General features: G+C 36.6%; 1 protein-coding gene across 1 annotated transcript; it reads left to right on the plus strand.

The window, feature by feature from the left end:
• The first annotated feature begins 1,095 nt into the window (after positions 1 to 1,095).
• Positions 1,096 to 27,599, plus strand: si:ch211-158d24.2 (multiple epidermal growth factor-like domains protein 9). The gene is made up of 6 exons (XM_052563843.1): positions 1,096 to 1,736; positions 7,341 to 7,539; positions 15,626 to 15,765; positions 18,731 to 18,880; positions 22,240 to 22,509; positions 24,583 to 27,599. The coding sequence occupies exons 1-6, from the start codon at positions 1,292 to 1,294 to the stop codon at positions 25,068 to 25,070; spliced, it is 1,692 nt and encodes a 563-aa protein (XP_052419803.1). The 5' UTR covers positions 1,096 to 1,291; the 3' UTR covers positions 25,071 to 27,599.
• Positions 27,600 to 27,934: the final 335 nt, after the last annotated feature.

A 27,934-nucleotide genomic window follows, 5' to 3' on the forward strand; every position in this document is an offset into this window, starting at 1 on the left:
CCACAACCTGAAAGCATCTTTTAGCTCTAAATAATTTAAAAACAATTTCAAATAATTTTGATAAAGGACAAAAGTACAATCACAATCATAACTAGTTTGGAGAATCATTTCAAAGACCTATATATTAAAATGGCTATACCTTATAGTCAGTGCTTAACATACATGCACTGTTCAACAATTTAAAGGGAGAAAAGGATCAATGTAAATAGATGAGCCTACAAAAACACATTTTTTATAAATATTTACATTGTACTGTATTGTTTTTCTCTTTGTTACAACATTTAAAAGAAAGTATTATTTATTATTTAGAAAATATATGCGCAAAACATTCTCATGATTTATACACAAATTGAGATATGCAAAAGAAAAAAAAACATGCATAATAAATGATTAAATTGCAATTATTACTGTAATTTAATTGGTTTCTGTTAATGAAAGCAATTTTTACAGTCTTGCTAATATTGATGGCTCAGGATAGTATCACAATCTCACCACAGGAAATCTGCAAAGTTGTTCCTCGTTTGTTCACATTTTTTGTTGCACCACCAGAAGATGGCGCTGCTGATGATAATAACCTATACTGACAGTGCTCAGCAATTGATGCACCACCAAAAATATGGATGAACACCAAAATATGGATTCAAATTATTTATATAAAAATAAGAATAAAATAAAATAATTAAACTAGTCATTGTTCAATGTGAGGTTTATAAAAATCCCGTTAGACAACCTTTAGTTCGCCTATGATGGGAATAAAACATGAATAATTGCTCACGGAGAAGCAGAATGAAGTAGCATTGTATGATGTTGTTGTTTTAAAAGTCCTAGAATATTTTAAAACGTGTTTTCTTCTTCTTCTTTTTTTTATACGCGGTTGATTCAACAATAGGCTACAAAATGAAAATATTATAATGATCGCCTGACTGCATGAACCAGCCGGCGAGGTTTCGATGCACCTGATTTTAACCAATCAGACGCTTCACCGTCTGTCAAGCGTTGAGAAAAAACACACATCCCACCACAGCGGTTGTCTCGTCCTGCATTCTGATTGGCCAGTGAGTGTGCCACTCCATTGCGCTTCGCTACTACTACAGGTCGGTGCGGATCAAACACCTTGCAGTCTGTTCAAAGCCATTGAGAAAAAGGGGATCTCTGTCGGATATGGTGGAGTAGGCTACATCGGGGCGGATTGGAAACCACCTGGTTTGGAATAGCCCGATGGAAATTGGAGGACGGGGGCCTTGTGAAGTCCGTCTCGAGGAGGTTTTCATGGAGCGTTGAGATTATCATTATGTGGTGGCTTGCCTTAATGATGTTTACATCTCCGGCTTTCCCATTCATCTTTTTTGTGTGCATGGGGTTATCCGAGGCGGCTCATTCCTACGATGCCCTGCCTTTATTAATAAGGAAATCTCGTTCAATCGCTGAAGATCATCCAAATACGAGCGCGAGCGGGTTTCCAGGGGACCGGCTCGGTATTGTCGCATTAACACCAGCGCCCTCGATCGCGTCCGCTAGAAAACCGATAAATGTCGCAGCACCAGCAGCCACCATTATACCCCCAACAACGGAGCCCACCACCCCATCTCTGTCTAATCCCAGCTACATGGCCGCATCTGCTCGGAGGAAGCTCAGCTCTGTTGAAACCCAGATGATAGAAGCGCAGATGTCTGATAATGAAGCGGACAGATCGGGCGTCGTGCCCGACTTCAGCACAACCTCTGACAGTTCTCAAGGTGAGTTAACGTTAAATGCGAAATAGCGGAATACTGAAATTTAGAAATCACATTTCTGGCAACAGACATGCCATTTTAAATCTGAATGCTGTTGCTGTTGAGCACATCGAATCAATTAGCCTTATGTATGATTATCAGGCCTTTGCTGCCTTCTGCTTCGTGATCTTGTCATTTTAATCTCGTACTGTACCAAAAACATCATTCCTGCAGTCCACCGTCTGACTCTCAACAATCACTTCATTATTAGTCATAGCCATCAACATGATAAATTGATGAGGTATGATCAATACCACAAATACCTTCACTCTATCTATCTATCTATCTATCTATCTATCTATCTATCTATCTATCTATCTATCTATCTATCTATCTATCTATCTATCTGTCTGTCTGTCTGTCTGTCTGTCTGTCTGTCTGTCTGTCTGTCTGTGTTTAGAACTATATCTTTATCTTTATAGTTATTGTGCTTGGTGTGGACAGGCCTTAAATCTTATCAAATCTATCCTTTCATCCATCCACCCACGCATTGATTTAAAACAGCTTGACCTTTATTTTATTTACATAAAACTGTTATACAACAGGCTGATGTCTAATGCTGGGTAAGTGCCTATTCATTGATATAATATGGTAAGTATTGTAATGTGCCCATACAGGTCCTTCATTGATTGAGCTGCAGGGTATTTGTCCTAGTTGTCTGTCTGTCCTGACTCCTGACATTACCCCATCACTACAAACAGATTCACCACATGTAGGCTGTGTCAGTTAAAGGACATCATCAGACATTTTTTTTCCTGATATATCCAGCTGAGATTTTTTGCATTTCTGTTAGAATTGTTTCATTAATGTGTGGCTGGTAGGAAATAAAGGCCAGAGATTATCCTTTGTGTGTACGAGTCAAAGAACCAGGTCACACTGTTAATGAGATTGAGGTCGACATAAATCTTGCATTTACATGAAATGGTTGTTTGGGTGCACCAATTGTTCATATGGAAGTATCTATAGACTTGGCCTACTTTTCTATAATAAGGCTAAATCCCCAAGATAACAAAACAGTTATCACCAATGCACTGATAGGGGTCACTAACCCCAGTGATTCTGCACTTAATAGGTTTAGATGTTTGCACTTGTTTATCTTAAAAAAAAAAAAAATCTAACACCAAACATATTTGTCAAAAAAAGAAACAGGCAGTATTGTACAGATGTTTAGCCCCTTCTCTGCCCTGCCATTGTGATTGGACATTCCACAGCCATTGTTCCTGATGCTGAGGTTATAATCGGGAGACAATGATCAGAAAATCATGGACTGTGTCAAAGCCTGCCTTTATTAGGACACAGGAAGTGTTAGGGGGCCCTTTAGATGACAGCCTAGGGGCCAGAGAAAGTGGGCTAGAAATCAAGAATATCAACTATATGGAAATAAGCTTCTATTTAGATTGATATTCTTCAGTATAATACAGGTATCTTGTTATAAAAAGTGTCTGTTATATCCAGAAGGCATTTTTTATTATGTAGAGACCAGGGTTGGGCAAATTCAGAATTTAAGAATTGCCTCTCCTTACATATATTTTTAAAGTGTTTTTTAAAGAGTTTTAAAAAGAATTGGCCTCATCCATTTTTCAAAGTGAATGTTGAACTGGAATTTGAATTAGAACATTTTGTTGGTGTTAGAATTGTGCAATTTTGAATGTCAGAATATATATGCTTTGTATATGATAACATGGGTAGTTCTTGCAGAAAAAAATGAAATACTTATTAATTCTTTATTTTATTTACTTAATTTGTTTAATTATACATTTTATTTTATTCCATATGAATTTGACTTTCTTAAAATTACAATTCAGTTTGATACATATTCAAATTCAAGAATTAATGTGGAATTTTAAAAGGCATTCTTAAAAAGGCAATTCTGAATGTTGCACAACTCTAGAGATGACATCTGTTTACATGTTTTTTTTTTACTAATTCAGATGCATCTCCAGCAGTCAGAGCTTTCCTCTTATGAATAACACTTTATCTAGCTGGGCATCTCACTGCACGTCTCAAATATTGTAATGTAAAAAGATAAATCCTGTATGAGTTGAGCGACTTTGACCTAGATCATAACAGCTGTGCATTAGACATCCCAGTGAACTCTCTTTACCCCCTGACCTCAAGTCTGTATGTTGGAGTGGGATGAGTGCCGTTTCCACTGGAGCTAATGGAAAGAAGAATATTTTTGCCTGAAAAATGTCTCTCACTCTATCACACGAGACACCTTTTTTAAGTTATTTCTTTTGTCATCTGACACTCTGTGTCCGCCTTGTCTTTTAGCTTCACATCCGAAACTGAACAACCCCTAAATATACAGTGGCACCCTACATCAAAATAAACAAATCATTTAGTTCCTGTTTATTTCCTTACAGTTCATTACCACATCAAGCCTGAGGTCAATGAAACCACATCAAATCAAAGGTTCATCCTCTCATCTGGTTCAGTTGTAATCGCTCTGTCATACTTGATATTTTCATAATATTGTCCTATAACGGTGAGTCTGGTAGCCAGCCTCATTTACATGCATGTATGTATAATCTGTCAGACTGGGATGTGTAAGCTTCTTATCCGCGCCCTCCACAGCCCCCCTCAGGAGCAGAAGGGGTTTACGAACACACTCCATCTCCGTGTGGTGGAGGGTGTTTCTGTCCCGGGCATACAGATGATGTTTTTCCCTTTCGGCAGGTACCCCTCTGGTGACCTAGTGCAGTAAATCTGATGAAATGGGTTCTTGGGGATGAAGGCATGAGAGATTCACACGTAAGACGTCTGGCTCATGATGGAGTTTATTGATCTGAATCTTCAGTCAAAAAAACATGATAAATATTTGTTTTTAGGATTCTTTGATGATTAGAACATTGAAAAGGACAGAATAATTAATATCCTAAAAAAAACATACTGACCCCAAACCTCTGAACAGTAGTATATATGGGGTGCTGTTGGCGCAGTGGATAACATACGTGTCTTTGGTGTGAGAAACCCGGGTTTGAATCCACTGTGAGACACCAATGTGTCCCTGAGCAAGACACTTAACCCCTAGTTGCTCGGGAGTTGTGTGACCTCTGATATATATATATATATATATGTATATATATATAGCAATTGTAAGTTGCTTTGGATAAAAGCGTCAGCTAAATGAATAAATGTAAATATATTGCAGGGAGGACAATGTAATTTCTTAATTTTTGAAGCTTTTGTATCCATTGGAATAAATTGTATATAAAAGATTGACTAAAATTCCGGCTTTGAATGAAGCCAGGCTTTGGAACAACACGACGGTGAATAACTGATGAGTGAATTTACATTTTTGGATTAACTGTTCCTTCAACACTTTGCATGACTTTGATTTATCTCCCTTGAACTAAATGACCCACCAAAGGGAAAAAGCCCTCCTCTCTTAGCGATAAGAGGTTGCTTCTGGGACATGTGCATGAACAAAAGCCGATGAATAATAACATGTATTACATGAAAGATGGATTCAAATGCACTCTTTCAGATTTACATTTTTATAAATATAGCCCACTTTGCTTTTTGAGATGAAACGCATTTGATCATGAGCAAACATAGAGGAGCTGTGGCCTAGCAGTTAACACATGTTGTGGTGTTCACATGGAAAAGGCAGATTCAAATCTGGCTCTTTCGACTGTCTCTATCAGTTTTATGTAAATTGATAAAAGAAAAGAACATACAGCAAACTATATTCCATTCTATATCTAATTGCAGCTGGTCTCCATATCCAGATGTTGCTGGTAAATTAATTCAGATCGATTTTTTTTAAATGCAGCAACTGGAAAATTGTCTTTGATTTAACGTCAGTTGATATAGATTTGGAATTAAACAAGCTTCAGCAGGAATTTGCCTGATTTGCCTTTAGAGTTTGTGTTTTTTCTCCATGGACCTACATCCTCTCCTGCATACTATAGATCTGCAGTCTAATATCAGCTTAATGAGCTATCAGAATCAGGCTGAAGGGAGTCATTTATTACCGCCGGCAGAGATCAGCAAGATGGAGCAGTGTGATGTGTAGCGGACTTGAACTTGAAGAAGAAATTTACTACAGAGCAGCAGTGCTGCATTAACAAGACTTTATGTTTGACGATGCACAGGTGACAGTTTCTCATGGATTTCTCCATTAGTATGCGGTATATGTATCCCAAAGGGCCACTAAAAAAACTGTTTTTGTTTTGTTAAAAAAAAGTACCAGTTGTTGCCATACAGAGCTATTTCAACTCTTAAATTTAGTTTTGTTGTTGTAACATAATATAATTAGGTTGGTTCACTGATAATTAAAACTATTTTTGAAATTAAATTAGGTTTAAATTAAGTTATTTTTTTCTTCCACTGTATAAAACCAATCTGACCCAATGAGAAACTGTAGAAATGATCAGCAACTGTAAAAAAAAAAAAAAAAAAAAAAAAACTGTCAAGACTGTAAAACGCTGTGAAAAAATATATATATATATATCTAAAATATAATTGTTTAAAGGTGTTCACTTCATATTTACAGTAAAAATGACAGTATTATGTCAGTTTATCAATTATACAGAAAAAAAGTTAATTTACATTCCCAGAATTCCCTGTGGACACTCTGCATTTGATGTTTATTCATATTCTCTTATTCTTAGTAGGGCTGGACCAGAATATTCGAATATTAGTTCGGTGGGTTGGCATTCGATTTTCAATTTCGAGATTCAAATATTCTTTATTTTTTCTTTCGTTTTTTTTTTCTTCTCAAACACTCCCACAAAATGGGTCTCATTCGCCCTTGAATATGAATCGCCTATGAGTGAAAAAAGACAAAAATGGGTTTACTGTCGCCGATTCGTCTGCTGTGCTCTCCGCATCCACTGTAGACAGCATAATTGGTTCTATTGTATTTTGTCGTATTAAATAGCCTGTGGGGTTTTGTAAGACAAATAAATAAATAAATAAATATACCAACAACAATGGCTAGGAAACACTGTCTTAAACATTAACCTGTTAACTGTCACTCACATTTTTGAAGATAGACTTGAATGTGCATGATACAAACCTACATTTTTATAATTCATGACTGAAAACATTTTGTAACATGATTTTGATGTGCCATTTACATGGAAATGCAATGTCTGATTTTAAAATGGGTTTTAAAGGATGAATTTTGAGATTTTATGTTTTCAAGTGATATATAACTTCTCATGATTTCTAAAATGTGATAGAGAAAAAGGCAACGAGGAAGTATTTTTTTTAAACAAAGGTCAAAGCTCCTTTTGTAATGTAGATTTCTGAAGGTGCACTCTTGTCATAAATTGATCTATTACTTTTCCTAGGTAAAATATATATTTGGGAGTCTTAGACCTTTCCAACGATATATAGTTTGTCAAGATTAGATTAGATTTGATTGTAATATAGTATAGTCAACGTAGGTGTCCCGTATACGGGACGGTGTGACAATTAACAGGTTAAGATATTTTGGAGAGCAGATGCCTACAGGATGACTTTGTTGGTGCTTTATATCAGTATTTGATGGTCTTATTGACTCTCTTTACTTGTCAAACATTCTTATGAAATCCTTTGTGTGTGTTTCCTCTGAAGAGCCAGGGTGTAACTGCAGTGGTGAAGGAGCGTCGGACCCTGACGAGTGTGACCGTGACACGGGTCAGTGTGACTGTATGCCGGGTTACACCGGGCTGCAGTGTGAAGAGTGTGAGGAAGATCACTTCACCAACGGCTCCATCGGCTGCCTGCCCTGCGCATGCGACTCCTTCGGTGCCGACGGCTCCAGCTGTGACAGGTGAGAGGCACTGCGGGAAGAAGGCATTCTTATGTGTCTTTCCTATAGGAGTTGTTTGGACAGTTTGCAGATTTACAAAAGTAGACAAAAACTACAGAAACATGTCTTATTGTTATTTTTAGGATATATCTTTTTTTTTCATAAAATTGAAACATCGAAAGTACAGAATTAAAAAAAAATCTTCTGTAATATTATAAATGTATCTACTGTCCGTTTTGATCAATTTAATGCATCCTTGTTTAATGGATGTACTTCTTTCTTGTGTATAATTTATATTTTACAAAAAATGTACTTTAACTTGGGTATCTGCTCAGCCATTTACAAATATGTATGAAATTACAGTTTTGGGCTGGTATTTTCTTTAAAAAATTACATCCAACTTTCATTTCTTCCAGCAGCTCTGAAATAACACTTTTTAAGCCTTAAATTCTGAATCAGTTTTTACTATAACAGATTTCTTTAACAATTACTCATTTATGTCTTTTTAAAACAGAAACATGGACAAAAAACCTTTAACATGATAAATCAAATTATTGCACACTTAACTCTATCTCAATCTTTCAAAAAATTTTAGATTCAACATAACATTTGCTTTATTTATCAATCATTTTTAGCTTTGAGAATGTTCTCCCCAGAGGAAGATTTTAGTCACTTTAACTAATTTTATCTCTGATGTATATAATACTCAGGCAGATCATAGCTCAACCCTCTATTGTTTCTCTCTCTCAAAACCTTGAGGACGTATCAGTTTCCTGTTGGCATATTTCTCCTGTGCTTTAATTGTTTAGTAGGTTTACAGTGGGGCATGCTGAGGATTGCCAGTTTGAGCCTAATTAAATTGCATTCCCTGCAGGGAGCAGACTGTTGTTATCCTGGCTTTGTTTTAAGAGCACAGAACCATAAACAAAATCAGGATTAAGCCTGAATTTTAACATCTCGTTCAGGAAGAATGTACAGTTTTGTTCGCTACAGCTGAGAAAATGAAGCAATATGTGAACATATTTTATGATCTGTGTTATGCCTTCTCAAAAAGCACCCAAGCATTCGCTCTCATGTATTGTCAAACTGGAGAAATAGTTGATGTCTAGCTATTCAGGTGGACGACCATATTTTAAATAGTAATACAGCTTTGCAGTTGTGTGATCTTTGAAATGAAGCTTCTTAATAATAATTTCCATTTTACTGTCCTTGGCTTGAGCTTTGTGTGTGGAATCACTGGTCTGAGAAGGCCGGTCTCTTAGAGCTCCTCAGGGAAATTATAATAGCCAATCCAGTGTGAATTATGAATTCTTATGCACGCCATGCTTTTTTGTTCTTCAGTAGAGATTAGCTTTCCATAGTGCCCAAGTAAAATCAGATTTGTAATGTACAAAAATTATAAGGACATTTCGGTTGGAGAGGATTATATTATTTTAATCTGATTTAACGAGAATGGGAGCTAAATCTTATCTCCATTATTAGCACTTCATTTTACCATAATATTCCTTGTTTATAGATACCCCAGTTTTATAGAGAGTTATAGCATACTATTACATACCGTACCTAAAAAAAATAAATAACATAAAATTAATTATGGAAATAATATATTTTAGTGTGAACTAAATTATATAATAATAATATTATTATAAAAAAATATATAAACTAATTACATGTTTTATATGCTTCATGTAGATATAACATTTATTAGTTATTTATTTTCAAATGTAGCTTATATTAAATGCAGTTAGCTGAACTTCAGTGTTTTTTGACACAATTAAGTACACAGTCATATTTTTTGAAGTTGATGTTATTCAGTGTTCTTTGTAAAATAATAAAAAAATAGACCCTTAATAATAATATTTTTCTAAACCAAGTACAACTGAATATATAATTGCATAATTACTTCTATTGAAGTATGGTTAAAGTGTACTGTTGAATGTACTGACAAACTTTTATGGTAAACTAAAATATACATTAATGTCAGTACTATTGAAACTTGTGTCATGTGTATTAAAATCGAATTTATTCAAATGTAATTACACTTTTGTAATGATGAATTTTGCAATTTACTACATTTAAAATATTCACTTTAAATGTAATACTGAATAACACGTTACATGTGCTTTAGTATAGTCAACATAAGTTTACGTGTTTAAGTAAGAAAACAAAACAAAAGACTGTTAAACGTTATGATTTCATATGTGCTTTAAGTAAAACTTTTAATTTGACATTCTTTCAAAATGCAAAGTCTGGAATAGACAATTACACAATCAGTACAAAGTCTCACTCCGGTAACGCTGCTCAGCCAATCAGATTAAAGGACTGGAAAATACTGTTCTATAAAAACTCAAAATCGGTCATCTATAAGCATTCATTGCATACCAAAAATATACAGTGTTGTTTAAGTTGTGATTTAAGTCAGTAAAGTGTGATGCAAGTGGAAGTTTTAATATCTGCACAGCATCAGTTGCTAAGAAACTGGATCTTTCATGCATTCTTCCCCCTTTAGGAAAACATCTAAGTCTTTCACTTTGAAAGCACCAGGCGAGGTTTAGAGCTGCCCAGTTCCACGGTTGTCATGGATGTGAAGGATGCAGGCAGGAGAATGATGCTGGCATCTCCAGGGCAGCAGAGAGAGCGAGGGAAGGGGATCCAGTCATTGTGTAACACTGACCTAGTTAATATGCAGCTGATCTGCCCCAGGGTTTCTGAAACATTAATGAGCTTTCTGCTACTGCTGCCTGCTCAACACAGCTCGTCTCTCGTACACACACATACACAACCAATCCAAATGATTAAGGAAGCCCCTGGTGATGGTATTAGGATATATTAAGTGTCAATCCGGCAGTGTTGGAGTGCTAAAAACTGGCTGTGCTGCCTGATGCTGGTCCATTTTTGCTTTTATTTGATCAAACGACATTTTAGTGTGTGGATCATAGGGGTTACACATGAAACAAGCACAGTCACTCATGAGTAATTAAATATGTTTAATTAATTCAGTTTTATATTAATTCCTCAATCTCCAATTTTTCATTAATTCACAATGTGATGGTAATTAAACATTACTTTAAATTCCACGTTTATTATAATGAAATAAGTATTAAATGAATGTTTTAACATAAGCTTTTGGGGTCAGTACATTTTTTTTATGTTTTTGGAGGAAGTAACTTTAAAGTATGCTTACCAATGTTCATTTATTTAATCAAAAATACAGAAATGAATTTAATATTGTGAAATATTATTACAATTTAAAATGACTCTTTTCTATATTAATATATTGTATAATTTAATTTATTTCTGTGATGCAAAGCTGAGTTTTCAGAATCATTGTTCCAGTCTTCAGTGTCACATGATCTTTCAGAAATGATTCTAATATGCTGCTCAATAAATATTTATTACTGTTATCAGTGTTGAAAACAGATCTGCTACATTTCTCCTCCTCAGTATTGTTTAATGAATACAAAGTTGAAAATTGAAAATTGAGGCTGTTGGGATACCCATAATTCATAGCGCTTTAAAGGGGGGGTGAAATGCTATTTCATGCATACTGAGTTTTTTACACTGTTAAAGAGTTGGATTCCCATGCTAAACATGGACAAAGTTTCAAAAATTAAGTTGTACGTTTGAAGGAGTATTTCTGTTCCAAAAATACTCCTTCCGGTTTGTCACAAGTTTCGGAAAGTTTTTTTCGAGTATGGCTCTGTGTGACGTTAGATGGAGCGGAATTCCCTTATATGGGTCTTAAGGGCACTTCTCCCGGAAGAGCACGCGCTCCCGTATAGCAGAGCACTGAGAGGCTGAGCACAGACAATCACTGATCAGAGGCAGAGCGAGAGCGTTGCGAAATGTCACAAAAGATGTGTGTTTTTGGTTGCCAGGGCAAGACAACCCTGCACAGATTACCAAAAGAGAAACAGCATTAAGGGACCAGTGGATGGAGTTTATTGTTACAGAGCATCAACGGAGTTGTGCAAGTGTTTGTGATTGTTCCCCTGCATTTCGAAAATGCTTGTTTTACAAACAAGGCCCAATTTGACGACGGATTTGCATATCGTTTATTTCTTAAGGATGATGCAATCCCAACGAAAAAGGGTCACGATCGTGTGTTGGAACCGCAGGCGGTGAGTAAAACTGCTTAAAATATCTCTGCCTCCTTGTTATTGCGTCCGCCTCCCATTGGAGACCCGGGTTCGAGCCCCGCTCGGAGCGAGTCGTTGCTGCTGCTGCTCTCGTTCAGTTTCAGCCTCTGGATCTGATTCTGGATCATAAATAAACGGCTGAATCTGACTGTTAGCCATGGTTTGTTTTTTTTCCTCAAGGTAATGTCAGCTTCCAAATGCTCTCTACGCAAAAGCTTACTGGCGCTCGTGATTCTTTAGCTCCGCCCACACGTCACGCCTCCAGCCAGTCGTGTTTTTCCGGGAAAAATCGGTACAGACTATCTTTCTCTTATGAATATAATAAAACTAAAGACTTTTTGGAGTTATGAAGGATGCAGTACTACTCTATAGGTACTCAAGATTAACAGGATATTGAGTGAAAACGAGCATTTCACCCCCCCTTTAATAATTTGACCATGGACCTCAGTTTATTTCACATGCAGTAGTATTTTAATTTATTTTTATTCTTCTTATTATAGCTGATATTTTAATATGTTAATATTTATAATTTAATTTAATTTAATTTCAACGCTTGAAAATGTTGATTGTGAAATGTGTCGTGAGTCTTAAGTGACAGAGTGTCATATCACAAATGAGCAGTGTTTCTGTAGCTCAAGTGGTAGAGCTTTGTGTTAGCAAGCGCAAGGTTGGGGTTCAAATCCCAGGGAACACATGTTAGGAGAAAATTGTTTGCCTGAATGCAATGTAAATTGCTTTGGATAAAAGCGTCTGCCAAATGCATAAATCAGTCGATACCCATCACGCCATGCTCACACTGCTGAGATGGTGATTATTACTAGAGAGGTTTATTTCTGGTATTACAGGTATTTTGACTTATATTATGACAACAAATAACCTATATCTTTTGCCAGCCTGGATTTATAGCATGCTTTAAAAAAATCACATAAAAATGTGTTTTAAGCCGCATTTACCAGCTTTTCCTAATACAGAGTGCTGTGTTTCTATCCACACGCTTGGCTTTTTTAGTAAGGCTACATTTATTGCTCTGGAATGGGGGTGGATGCATTTAGATAATCATCTTCAAGCTAAAAGCTACAAAACGGCGCCCTGTTTGGTGTTTACACAAATGCTAAGCGTGCCGCCCTAATGAATGGTTCTGCTCAACAGCTGGCTTTACAGACACACAGATGACGGCTCTGTCTGCTAATGAATGTCAATGCAAGGGAAGGCCAACAGACAGGGTGTGATTGATAATTATCTGACCTCGATAATCACTCTGATTGTGTGTGGGTGTGTTTGGGAAACAGACATCTTTATATGCTCTCACTGACTCATCTATTGAGTCCATGGTGTTTTTAGGAAGGGCAGATGGTTGCATCTGCCACAAGAAACCTTGTTTTTCTGGTTGCATTAAAGTGATAACAGGCTGCCTTTTTCTCTGTTTCTTGATCTCTTTTTCTCTTTCTCTGGAGATTGTGATTGATAGGTTTTATATGTCACGCCTCACTCTCATTCCTCAGAATGCTCTGGGAACCGAAACGTCGCCATGGCAACCTGTCTATTGGCCCGTGCACATCCACATACAGTATACATGCTCCCACACACGCTCTGCCACAGCAAGTGCAAATATATCTACTAACACCCCACTAATGTTAAAAAAAATTTGTGTTAGGTTACAATGTCGATTAACAACAACAACAAAAAAAAAAATTTGAAAAAAAAAATTATACATGGTGGCAGCGCACATTAGGATGTGTTACACCATTCTATATATTTTCAATTATATTTAAGCACAACTTTTACAAACATATTTTTTTATAATGTACAGTAGGCTACTGAATCAGGATAAATTGTCATGAATATAATATAATATAATATAATATAATATAATATAATATAATATAATATAATATAATATATGTATATGCCTTATATTTTTTTTATTGAATCTTTTATATAGTGTGTATATAAAGAGTATAATTATTTTAAACTTCTATTTTTTTACATTGTGACTATTTTTAACACATTGAAAGATGCCTTACAACATATTGCACACACTGTACATCTGCTTATAGCTCATTTTCACTTGCATCATATTAAATATGTATCTTCTCTGACTAAGATCTAGTCAAAATAGGGTGTAGCACTCTTTGTCTTTCTTCTCTCTGTCTCTCTTTGACTCCCCTGCTTCCTCTAGGCTAGTAATGTATAATTTAAGATGTGTGTCTGTATTTACTCATTCAGATCACAGACTGCGTGAGTGTATGAAGGTGCAGAGCAGGTGTGATTCTTCAATGCATTGCAGGAAGCATCTGTGCGAAACTTAAGTGTCACAATTTCCATATGTTACATCGACAAGTCGCCTGTAAATGTGGTTGGATGATGATGATGATAACATAGATGTCCCTATTTAAAGGGCCATTCATTGCTATCATTTGCCGTCTTCCCTTTAAAGCTCATTACAATATTATCAAAAAAACTTAAATATGTGAATTATTAATGTCTGTTTGTATTTTCTTTATATTTCTTGAGGCATCAAACTAACTTCCCATTGAAAAAAAAAACCAAACATCCCCCATGATGCTTTGTTTCTTTCTCCCCCTTTGGAAATCTTCTTACTTCCTCTCAGATCTCCTCTTTCTTTTGTGCTCCATCCGTGGGCTCTTTTATCACTGCTGTTGTTGTTTTTCTGGGGTCCCCAGCGTTGAGCTCCTGTCAGCATGGCTGAGTGCTTTAAGCCAGTCCCACGGGTGTCATCATACGCCCCTCTCTCATCTATCACTCGCTCTACACACACACCAGAACCAATCACACAACCCCTGGAAACCCCAGCTCACCTTAACCTTCACCCCAGACCTGACGCAACAGCCCTGGGGTGTGTGTATGTGATTGGGGGATATGGAGGCGTGTCTATGTGTTTGGGGAATAGACTAATGACTATTTTACGAGAGTGAGGACTAAAGCATCCATTAAATGACATCATAATCAGCAAAATCACTAAATCAAGAGTGATAAGCATAAAGGGGTCATTAGTGGACCTGCGGAGGCAAGCATCACTATTGCTATTGCTTAAACATAGTGTTTGGGATTTGATCTCAATGGTAGTTTCTCTGTGGTCAGAGGAGCTGCTGGAAAAACAGTTTGAAATCTGCCATCTTTTGCTAATGGATGCTTAGTTCTGGCCAATAACTTGAGCCGCAATTGCCACGTGACACTTGTAAAAATGTAAAAACACTTTACAACACTGTATAATTAGTGGTTGTGTGATTTTGGTTCTACATAAATAGATGAACTGTAAGGGGATCATTTTGTGCCAGTCTTTTTTTATCATGGGATTCTGATCCCTGTTGACAAAACCAGCATGCTGGTTAGGTATGTTTTGAAGCATGGCAGCTGGTTTAGGCTGGTCCTGGGCAACTAGGTCCTGCTTAGGACCAGCTCAGGTCCATCTCAACCAGCTGCCATGCTCCAAAACATACCTAGCCATCATCCTCTGTGGGTTTCTGCTGTTGGTTGGCTCTGTGATGTCCTTCATACGTAACACTTCCAACAGCTTCTGTAGTTTCAGTAGTCAAACTGCTGTTATTATGGGCTGACAACACAGGCACATTGAGATTAAACTGTGTGTGTGTGTGTGTGTGTGTGAGAGAGAGAAAGAGAGAGAGAGAGAGAGATGCAGAGGGGTTCCTGGAATCCGGTCTGAAGCAGCAGATGGTTTTCAAATGTGGTCCGGGCCACAGGTCCCTCATGTGTACCCACATGTAGAGACAGTGGAATTAAAAATGAAAGGTCTAGTCTGCTTTAAATGTGCATGACTGCATTTTAAACCAGGATTGTTAGCTGTTTAGGGCAAAGCCTTGTGTGTGTAATCAGATACCACAGGAACTAGATATACACAGAGAGGACACAAAATGTCCAGGCTGCCAGTGTCATAAATGTTGTCGAGCAGTGATGTAGTGTTTTTCATGCATGTTTCTCTCTTGCAGCTCAGGGCTGTGTAAGTGTAAGACGGGTGTATACGGGCCCAAGTGTGACGACTGCCACCCTGGATTCTTTCACTTCAGCAGCACAGGATGCCAACCGTGCCAATGCAACAACCACTCTACCTACTGCCACCCTCAGTCAGGTCAGTCCCGCACACGTTCAGCATCATTTAAAGAGTCGTGACGTGAGGAATTTGTATGCTTGATAAATCCTGAAAGTTTCAGAACTTGAAAAACAGAAAATGTTGTCATGAATTACTCACCCTCATGTCATTCCAAAGAAAAACACTCAAGAAGTTCTAAAGACCGGATGGATCATGGAATATATGATGAATTTACACTCAGTACTTTTACAAAGTGAAAAAAAAAACTATTACTGATGATCCATGTATTTTTCACACATCGTTCATGATCTCAGTTTGAGGCATCTGTCACAGTGACTCCATAATAACTAGTTTCTCCTACAATTAAAGTGAATGGATGCTAATCTAACATTGATTGCTAACACTGTGCAAAAATAAAAATAGATAAATAAAAAAATCTCTGTTAATATCTTGGAAAATGCAGTTTAATGTCTCAACTACAACTTCAAAAGCATGAATTATTTCCATAAGATCATCCACCTTGACAAAGAATTGAACTGATCTGGATCTTGTGTTCAATTCTCTGCAGGTGAAGATGGTCTAGATTATACTTTCTCTTTAAAAGACTGGGAATAACAGAGATACAAGCAGACTCACCATAAAGCATAATATGAACAAACAAGAAAGAAAGAAAGAAAGAAAGAAAGAAAGAAAGAAAGAAAGAAAGAAAGAAAGAAAGAAAGAAAGAAAGAAAGAAAGAAATAAAAGGAAAGAAAGGCCTACTCCCAAATCATAACATTCTCCTGGATATTCTCAATTTGAAGGTATCATTACAATTTTAAATATGAATAAACATTAAATCAAATTTAATGCTGTTCATTTACATGTATTTACATTTACTTGTACAGTTGCATGTGACTTAATATAATATAATATAATATAATATAATATAATATAATATAATATAATATAATATAATATAATATAAAAATATTAGAATCTTAGAAATATATTTTTCATTTAAAATGTTTATTCGTATTTTATTTATTTATTTGTATATATTTTTTAGTCATACAATAATATTATGATACTTTTGCTTTGGAATGACATGAATAAATGCCAAATGTATGTTTTTGGGTGAACAGTTCCTTTAAAACGATAGCTCCAGATCTGAGATTGACTCACCTAGAGCGATTCATCACAACATCCTCCACACTTCCCTCTCCTTTTCTCTCTTCTTCCCTGTATCCTAGGCAACCTGGACTTAATTAAGCTCAATTTGAATCAGGACCAAAAAACCCTATCAACAGAATGCTCATGCTGGTCTGTGTGTGTGTGTTAATTTGTTAAGCAAACCTGCTGACATCTGAGAAGTGCAGGCGTTTGTCTTAAATCATTTCACCCGGGCCTCAGTCTACTAAAGTCACAGACGTGTTTGTCAACTGCTTGTTCAAGTGCATGTGTGCGTGTGTGTGTCTAGGAACCCATCTGTCTCTGTCTTTCTCTTTCTGCGATGTGTGTGTGCAGATGGTAGCTGGTAACCTTTCCTCAATGCAGAGACCCACAGTCAGATTTACAGCCCTCCTCAGTCATAAAACCCAATCAGCATCTCCAGAGACTGCTTACAGTTCATAGACTCACAGCTGCCCTGCAGCATAATACCACACACACACGCGCGAGAGAGACACGCAGTAACTCACAGAGCCAAAACAATAGTGTGCAAAGTACACAAAGGCTTTTGGTCTTTGGCCAGATAGATTGTGTTGTCAGTGTCCACACAAAACTCCCACAGGAAAACTGTAACGTACTGCTTCGAGTGTGATAAAACACAAAGCAAATGCAGTGCTTTCATGTAACTGTAACAAAGAACGAAGAAGAAAAATACAAACTCTAGAATTTAGAAATTAAGAAATTAGAAATAGAAATTTCTAAATGAATAGAAATTAAGAAAGAACATAATTAAACCATTGGCAAAATCTCTCCAACATAACAAAGATATACCAACACAAGATTGCATACACGTACAAAAACCTGTACAAATATATACAGTACCATTAAGGTACTAATATGAACACGTTTTTCTGTAATAATTTTAGGCTTTCATTAACATTTATAAACATTATTATAATATTAAGTGCATAATACTTAATATTTTCTGTTAATTTCAATGAATATACTTGAAATTACATGATACTATAATATAATATAATTTTTAATATAAAAAATAAACTGCTTACCTGCTAACAGATTAGCTGCACTTGTGTGTGTGTGTTTGTGAGTGTGTGTGTGTGTATAGAGAGAAAAAAAAATCTAATGAAATAGTGGAATATTTAACAGTGCTTTAAACAATTCTGACTAATTAACTAGTTGCAACTGATTTATCTAAATGTATGTGGTGCTAGTTGTGATTAAGTTATGTTAAGGGTCATGAATTAAAAACTTTATAAGCTAGTGCTATTTTAGTTTTGTTAAATACCACTATCACTATATTTATTGGTACTTTAAATTAGCATTTATTTTTAGATTTTAGGTTTTCAATTTAATTTTAGTTAATTCTTTGTTTTATTTATTTTTTAAATATTTCTATTTAGATTTGTTTTTTTTTACTTTACATTTTAGTACTTTGACTGAATATGAATGCATGTTTACATTTTATTTTATTTCATCTTAATTTCAGTTAACAAAAATAAAATAAAATGAATAGTTTTTGTTGACATTATCAGCACTGACAGAGAGACCTTTGTTTTATGTCTCTCCACTTGAAAACTCTGATCTTGAACGTTAACTAGATCTCCAGCACACCATTTCATAATTCAAGGCCTAAATCATCAAGAAATGTCCTAGTGCCATTTAAGACCGAGAGCACTTTAAACATAAGCTTTAATCCGGTTCTTCTCTGAAAAAGCAGATTTCTTTGTCTTAGAAAGAGCTTTTCAAGGCTCACTGTGCTAAACTAGCCCAAAGATTCTCAGGAAGTCTGGTGTTCAGTCTGTACCATTGCTAATATTCTCCTTCTCTTGGTCAGGTATTTGTTTGGACTGTCAGGATAACACTCAGGGCCACAACTGTGAGGAGTGTCTGCCCAACTTCTACCGGCGTCATGGTGAGGGGTCCTCGGACACCTGTCTGCCTTGTCCCTGCTCCTCGGAGAGCTCCAGCGGCAGCTGCCACCTCGGTGAGTCTGTGTCTCTGTGACACGCTGACAGGGGTCAGGGCAGCTTCTGCGCTCGGCACACGATGTCCTGAAAGGGACTGGGAATTATTCAGCAAGGCAGAACAATAGTAGGCACAGGAAGTTTGATTTTAATGTGAGATGTCATAAACACTTTTCCTTTTTGTATAACATGCACTGATGGAGCATGTACAAGAGGACCAGGACATTTACGTTTCCGGACAAAATTCTGGAATAATTAGGATCTTTTGATGTTTTTGTCATTTATACAAATCCTGGTACTGAATCTTTGTCAAAGGTAAAATTTTGTATGGTACTAAAGATCCAATCAGAGGCTTTGTTTCCATCTCAGCTGCCTTTCCATTGGATGCAGTTGCACAGCAACAGCTATGGTGATGTGGCTTTGGGTTGTCACTTTACATTTACGGTCACTGGAGCCTGAGGAGGAAAGTCAATGAGCCAGCATGAGGAAGAGAGAGAGAGAAAGGGCACTGAAAGTTCAGACCTCTTATATAAGTGTACTCAGTATTATTTATATATTTATAGGCCAAATATGTGATGCATAATGTACAGTCAACTGATCATTATATCTGTACTGATAATGATCGTCAGACTGTACACTATGCAAGATATTACTACTTAACAAACCAACAAATACGTATGTATGTGGACATGAAACGTTTTTTATTTGAGTTTAAATTATTTTATTGTCTTAGAAATGAGAGAGATGGAAAAGGCTAGAGAGTGGAAGATGAGTGAGCTGAAGCGAACAGAAGTCATCAGTATATCAACAGACCCACTGCTGTCTTTCACTGTCTGTGAAAGATGGTTCATTTTATGATGGAGGGATTTTGTGGAGTGGTGCAATAGTTAAAGATTTGGGCTAATGACTGAGAGGCTGTAGATTTAAATCCTGCGAGATTCACCGATCGACCATTGTGCTCTTGAGCTAGATGACTGAACCCAGGCTACTCTTTTAAGTGTACTTATGTAAATTTGATAGATGGATGGATGGATGATGGATGGATGGATAGATAGATATGTGCACTTCTGAACTCTGCAGGTGGTGAAGCCTCGTCTGTTGGCTTCACACTGTCTGTAGCTGGAGCATGAGTCTGGCAGAAGCACGGTCCAGGAGACACACGGTCCACGAGATCTCATGGCAGGAACGGGAGGAGTGCTGAAAAGAAATTCCTTCGCCTTCTGGTTGCTTCCTTCTGTCACTGGCCGGCTGTGTGACTCCATCTCGTGTCACAGGCCGTGGCAGCGAGGGGGTCAGTCTGCTTCAGGGAGGGGTTGCCCTGGCAACAGCGGCCATTGAGAAAACGGATCAGCGGTGTCAGTAATATTGAAACTGCAGAAGCTTGCATTCCTGCACGATGTTTCTGCTTGCAGGCGGTTGTAGCTCTGTCAGTGTGTGCTGCAGCAGTCAGACAGGTCAAGATGTTAATCCAGCACAGTCATTCACACATCCTGCTAACTGGCTTTCTTTCCAATCATGAATATTTCATTGATGTATTGGATGTATAGTGGGGCTGTCGAACACACTTACTCCTTATTCCACACATCATGTCAATACTATGGTTTCTGGGATTGGCACCATGGTAATATCTTGGCATTTTTAAGTATCTTTAAGTACCACGTAAATACCATGACTATTGCAATTATTAAACACCATAAAAACATTGAGGTACCATAGTGTTTCCATCTATTTCCATCAAATACCATCACTGTGCCATTTTGGCTTTGAATATTTATATATATATATATATATATATATATATATATATATATATATATATATATATATATATATATATATATATATATATATCCACACACACATACCACTTCATGTCATTTTATTCTGCACTTCTGTAGAAAATGTTGTCAGGCTTGAAATGTGGTGCTGGGGCGCCACCTATTTGTTGGAGTTGAAACTACAAGTTGTCCCAGTTAAGGGATATATATATATATATATATATATATATATATATATATATATATATATATATATATATATATATATATATATATATATATATATATATATATATATATATATATATATAATCTAATAGCATCTTAAAAGTGTTTTATATATGTATTGATGTATACTTTATTTTGTACAAATAATAATATCAAAAGGGGTTAATTTCTTATTATTTCATCAACAATAACAAAGGCAAAATGACAAAAATCCATTGTGACAAAAATTCAGTTACTTCAATTCAAACATAGTACTGTTCACCGTAGCAAATGCCAAAAGTTCAGCAAGAAGTTTCCAAGGGAAACAGATCGTATACGTACCTGGGTTTCATAATTGATGACAAACTTTGTTTTAATTCACATATTAATTATCTGAGACAAAAGTTAAAGAAAAGGCTAGGATTTTATTTTAGAAATAAGACTTGCTTTTCATTTTAAGCAAGAAAGAAGCTTGTGTCTGGAACTTTTTTACTGATTCTTTACTACGGGGGATGTAGTATACCAGCATGCCTCTTCTTATCTTCTTCTTGCCTCCTTGGAAGCTGTGTATCACACTGACTTAAGATTTATTACGGATTGTAAATTTTCTACACATCATTGTACATTATATAATAGAGTTTCCTGGTCTTTACTTGCTGTTCGAAGGAAAATGCATTGGTACTTACTGATTTACAAAGCAATTATGGGTTTTTCACCATCCTATCTCTGTTGTTTTATTCAACAAAAAGTGGTTGGTAACTATTCATTGCGTTCCCATCTTCATGTACCTTCAGCTCAAACTAATCTAGGTAAAACCGCTTTTGAATATGATGCACCATCAGACTGGAACTCTCTTCAAATGAAACTGCGGCTAAATCAGTTGCTGCTTTTCAGTACATTTAAAACACTTTTGCATGCAGTGGAAAATGATTCAATGATTTGCAAATGCTTCCAGTGCTATATTTTATTGATATCTTACCGTTGCATATGTGTATTTTACAGTTCAACATGTTCTTCTACAACTAAAGTTGTCAATTAAAATGTTGTTTTCATGGAATACATTAATGAATATGACATGACAAATAAGACCCTATGTATAGATTGGATAAAGTAAATTCCCTTCAACTTCACACAGGTGTCTTACAAAATATGTTTTGTTGCATTATGTAATGGCATTTATACATTTTCAAGTATGGCACAACTATCCAAATACTTTTTGGCTCACTGTACATAAACATGAATTCAGGATTAGAAAGGGCTCTGAAGGATGTGCATGAGGAGACGCAAATATTACGGTATAATGATTCATAAATAAACTACAAATCCCTTGTCTGCACATTTGTGTCATAATGTAACTCTAGTTTTTGATCAGATCTGTTCAACTGCATTTACAGATTCCAGTGGACGGCCTGTATGTGACCAATGTAAGCCTGGCTTCTCCGGCCCGACATGCAGCGTGTGCACGGACGGTTTATTTAAATCCGCAGGCGTGTGTGTGCCCTGCGACTGTAACGGGAACGCCGACCCTCGCTCCATGCCACAAATCTGCCACCCCGAGACTGGCCATTGCCACCGCTGCATCAACCACACAGCGGGAGCACACTGTGAGATCTGCACTCGTGGATACACGGGGGACGCCCGCTACCACAACTGCACCCTGAGAGGTACTGTGGAAATGATCCCTTGAAATCCTTCTAATGTGCTGATTCGTCCGAATGGATGATTGTAGCAAGTGCTCGCTGTTTTGTGTGCGATATTTCTCAGATGGTCATTGGATACTCAATGGAATTGTGTCATCCCACTGATGAAAAGACATGTGTCACTGCATTTTTGATCAGTAACTCATAATGTTGTCACGTCAGATATATACAGGTGCATTTGTATATGAAATCAGAATGAGCTTTATGGTTGCTGGGATACCATCAAATGAGTCATGATTCATGAATAATGAATGCAAGCATTTTTTATGATTTTATTATACCTATCCCACTTTTACCTTAACTTAACAAGGATCCTGGTTGAGGTGGTTGTTTATGTTCAGTGTAGACTTCCTGGGCAGTCTATGCTTTTGACAATGCCTTATTTAAAGTATTATAACACTAGTTAGATTATATTAGATTAACTTTAGGGTAGCTGACACACAGAGATGGACATACAGATGACAAGGTTAGAAGATAAATACATATTTGCACTTTTCTACTACAGATTTTAATAGTCAGACACCCATATGCTGAATCCACACAAATCAGTTACGTTTTAACATCTTTAATGTTTGTTAATGCATTCATGTTTTCCGCCATGTGGAGTCATCAGACCACAGTACTGAAAATATGAATGAACGTCATGTTCAAAGTAGCTCCACATAAAATTTTACAAATGTGATTAATAAACTTAACAAGCTTGGTGTGTCTTATCTGCTTCCTGTTTGGGGTGCTTTTTAAAAAAAAATCCCTTTAAATTTGGCTTATTTTGAAATGGATTCTGTGAGTCACACGATGCAATAATTGATTGCAAAATAGGAAATCTATTTTTTATAAAAATATGTAGTACTCTCTTGAAATACATCCTATTTTTAACTTTTTTCAGATTTTCATCATACAAACATACCACAGAGCAGTTTCCCCTATTTATTTTTTTTCAGTTTACTGAAAGTTTTTGTTTATGGTCAACACCTGCATTCTTTGCTGTATAAAGGATGAAAATGTACAAGAAAAAAATGGATCTACATATTAAAAAAAATGTCATGTCAACATTGTCTTATTCACATATCTTCATCACACATCCATATAGACAGACGGGATGACGATGAGATCAGATCTCTATGTGGATCACTGGCTGTTGTGGAAAAAATACATCTCACTGGATTATTACAATTAATGGCAAAATGAATGTATGAAAATGTAAACTGAGATTTCCTACTGACACTACAGCAAAAGACAGAAACAGCTGACTTAAAAACATTGTCAAGCTGGTGAGAATACTAGTGTTCTAATAAATTTAGCCATTAATTATTAACATTTTTTTATAAATTATATATGCCATAAAATTTGGACATTTTGTACAAATTATAGCAAGCTGCCATGACAGTGTTCTGGAGAATACATTTCCCATTTACGTTGATTTTAATGGGAGCATTCAACAATACCAGCTCTATTACTCTATTCTGTAAAGCTGCTTATCACTGAATTTAACTTGTTTCATAATTGATTAATGTTTTTGATGAAGTCCTAATCCTAATTTGTTTTGGTTTATTGGCTGATTTGCAGTTCATCTTGAATACTTACTCAGCTTATGTTCTTAGTTTCCGTATTTTCCGGACTATAAGTTACACTTTTTTTTTTCATAGTTTGGCTGGTCCTGCGACTTATAGTCAGGTGTGACTTATTTATCAAAACTAATTTGACATGAACAGAGATAAATAAACCAATAGAAAACATTACCGTCTACAGCCGCCAGAGGGCGCTCTATGCTGCTCAGTGCTCCTGTAGTCTACACTGAAGACATAGAGCGCCCTCTCGAGGCTGTAGATGGTAATGTTTTCTCTTGGTTCGAAATAAATGCGACTTATAGTCCGGTGCGACTTATATATGTTCTTTTCCTCGTCATGATGTAATTTTGGACTGATGCGACTTATACTCAGGTGCGACTTATAGTCCGAAAAGTACAGTAATCATTTTTCATTTCTAACCTTTATCATCTGTTTAGACACAGTAACCAATTCAATCTTTCTCCCTCAGCAGTGAGAATCCTCCCGACTCAAGACATCAAGACCTCCACTGCAGAAATCCCCAAATCCACAAGTTCTATAGCTTCTACACCTGCTTCCCGCCTCCTCACTTCCTCCTCTTCCCCTACCACCCACCCAAGCCTACCGACCCTTCAGTCCGGAATGGGAGAATCCTCAGGACACAACAGCACGGCCTCTGCCCTGACAGTAGTGTCCTGGACGCAGTTTAACATCATCATCCTGGCCGTCATCATCGTGGTTGTCGTTCTTCTCATGGGCTTCGTGGGAGGTGTGTTTACGTATCGTGAGTACCGCAATCGGAAACTGAATGCCCCGTTTTGGACCATTGAGCTGAAGGAAGACAACATCAGCTTCAGCAGTTACCACGACAGCATCCCACACACTGACCCCAATGGACTATTGGAGGAGGAGCCTTGTGTGGTCGCGGCCAATGGGCAGTTAGCACTCGCCACTGCCGCCAACATGTACAAAGCGTGATGTCGTCAGTATGACTGTATCTTTTCTTAAAGGGATAGTCCAGCCAAAAATGGACATTCTGTTATCATTTTCTCATTCTCATGTAGTTCCAAACCTGACTTTTTTTCATTGGAATGTAAAAGAAAATATTTTGAGAATCCGAAACTAAATTTGACGTTTTTAGCATTCCACTGAAGAAACAAAGTCATACATGTTTGGGAAGATATTAAAGGGATAGTTTACCTAAAAATGAAAATTCTTATATTAACTTCTCACGCTCATATCGTTCCAAACTTACAAGACCTTTGTTTATCTTTGGAATACAAATGAAGATATTTTTGGTGAAATTCAAGAGTTTTCTGACCCTGCATAGACAGCAATGTAACTACCAGGTTCAAGGCCTAGAAATTTAGGAAGGACATTGTTAAAATAGTCCATCTGACAACAGTGGTTCAACCGTAATTTTATAAAGCTAAGAGAGTACTGCTTGTGCAGAAAGCGAGTTCACAGCATTCTGATCATCTCTCAGAGAAATTAAGCCTGTGTATTCTGGTTCGAATAAGTGAGGCTAGGCAAAAAATTGCAAGTCATCCCGTTTACGAAGAGTGTTTCATGTACAGCATGCATCTTCCTCTGCTTGTAAACAAGGCACAGTGTATCTGGGTTCTACGTTAGAACGCCGGCTCTCATGAATATGCATCAATAAGAGATGGTTGAAAAAGGTCTGTATTTTTGTTTTCTTTGCGCACCAAAATATTCTTGTAGCTTAATAAAATTAATTTTAAATCACTGATGTCATATGGACTGTTTTAAAGATGTCCTTACTATCTTTCTGGGCACTGAACGTGGTAGTTGTGTTGCTGTCAGAAAGCTCTCGGATTTCATCCAAAATATCTTAATTTGTTTTCTGGAGATTAACAAAAGTCTTTTGGGTTTGGAATGACACAAGGTTGTGTAATTAATGACATAATTTAAATTTTTGTGTGAGCTAACCCTGTAAGGGTGAGTAAAGAACTAAATAAAAATTTTCTGGTGAACTATCCAGTTAAGTTTGATGAGTATTGAAAGAAGGTAGCCTGGGAGCCAAAACTTTATTTGATTCTACACAGTATTTAGCTCCCAATTGCTTCTCATGTGATGTCCTAATGCAAAGTGTTTTCACATACAATATTTCCTGTAACAATTCAGAGAGGACTCATGGAAATACAAGACAAGCCATTAACATGTTACTCGTTAGACATAAAAATTATAAAATGTGAATGGATTGCATCTTAAATGAGCTTCTGAACTGTGTGCAACTAAGTTTAAGGATGCTTAACTTCAGTTAATAGCTACACGAAAGGGGATTTCCCTATTTGAGATGCAACTGAAAGACCTTTGGACCTACATGCCAAGATAATTTTACCTAAAACTGCTTTTTGTATAGAAAACTCGCAAGGTTTCAGTCTGACCCTATTGCACCACCTGAGAAATTCACATTTGCTTTGAAAATTTCAATGGAAATCAGAAGAAGTTCATTCAATCGGCTTTTGTAAAGAAAACAAAGACTGCCAGTTTCAAGTCCAACGTGTGTGCGTATGTCTTCGACAGATACTATTTCATACAATGGCGGCACTTTGGATTTCTTTGGAATGCAGTCTCACTCCTTTACACGATTCCTGTCACTGATTGGAATCAAACTGAACGTGCAACATAACAGTCATACCTGTACCACTAGCACCTGTTTCAGCCTTATTGTATTTATGTGTGAGTGGGTGGATGTGTATTTGCATGCATGGGAGAGTGAGAGAGAGAGCTGGTGTTGTGTGTGGGAACAGTTTCAGATCTAACTGTGTAGAGCTGGATTCTACACAGGAATGTACAAAAAGACTGATTCTTCTGCAAAGTTTCACAAAAACTGATAAAACGTTCGACACAATATTGTAGATATGAAAGCCATGTAAGCATAATATGACCCAGGAGGAGCGTGTTCAGAGGACTTTGTCAAGTGGAAAGGCTGTTTTTGGGAAACTATAAGGTACGACGGTGGACAAGGTGTGTTTTTGTCCTCCATTTATCTGCAAGGACCCTTTTAAATGTGATTCAGGCTCATTTTGATGATTTGGACAGACAAACTGTGTTTGAATTATTGTGTATTGTTTGTTTGTTTTTATTCAAATTTGTCTTGTTAATTCCTATTTATAATTTTTATTTGTCTTTGTGGTCTTATTTTATTGATGTCTTTCCATCTTCATGCTGCATTGTACAGTGTACCATACCGAATGCAAACTCTGTAGACCAAGTTGTGAGCACAACCTCAAAAGATGTTTCGGAAGTCTTATTTTCTCTTATTTTCTTTCTAATTTATTTAGTCAGGTTACGCACCAATAACATACAACGGGATGTTGGTGGAAGATACTGTATTTTCTGATTCCTGAGTTCCTGAGGTCAAATTACTGAAATTAAAGGATTATTCTTCAATGAGATGACACTTTTTTTAGACTGTTAGTGGGAGCATGTGTTTCTTTTTGATGTTAACAGGAAAACCAAAAATGAAAATTCTGTAAATCATGTCACTCCAAACCTTTGTGACTTTTTTCTTCTGTGGAACACACACACACACACACACACACACACACACACACACACACACATATATATATATATAATTATTATTATTATTATTTATTTATTTATTTTTCCATACAATACAGTCATGCCCACAAATATTGGCACCATTGGCAAATATGATCAAAAAAGGCTTGTGAAAATTCATCTGCATTGTTAATCCTTTTGATTTTTTTATTTAAAAAATTCACAAGAATGTATCCTTTCATTGGATAATAAGAATTTAAAAGGAGGGGAAATATCATTATGAAATTAATGTTTTTCACAAATACTCGTTG

This window comes from Carassius gibelio, chromosome B8 (genome assembly GCF_023724105.1).
Source record: "Carassius gibelio isolate Cgi1373 ecotype wild population from Czech Republic chromosome B8, carGib1.2-hapl.c, whole genome shotgun sequence".
NCBI lineage: Eukaryota > Metazoa > Chordata > Actinopteri > Cypriniformes > Cyprinidae > Carassius > Carassius gibelio.

Excerpts from the sequence above, each read along its gene's own strand:
- si:ch211-158d24.2 (XM_052563843.1), top strand. The coding sequence starts at position 1,292 with ATGTGGTGGCTTGCCTTAATGATGTTTACATCTCCGGCTTTCCCATTC. Across the intron at positions 1,737-7,340 it reads AACCTCTGACAGTTCTCAAG|AGCCAGGGTGTAACTGCAGT; the intron begins GTGAGTTAACGT and ends TTTCCTCTGAAG. Across the intron at positions 7,540-15,625 it reads GACGGCTCCAGCTGTGACAG|CTCAGGGCTGTGTAAGTGTA; the intron begins GTGAGAGGCACT and ends TCTCTCTTGCAG.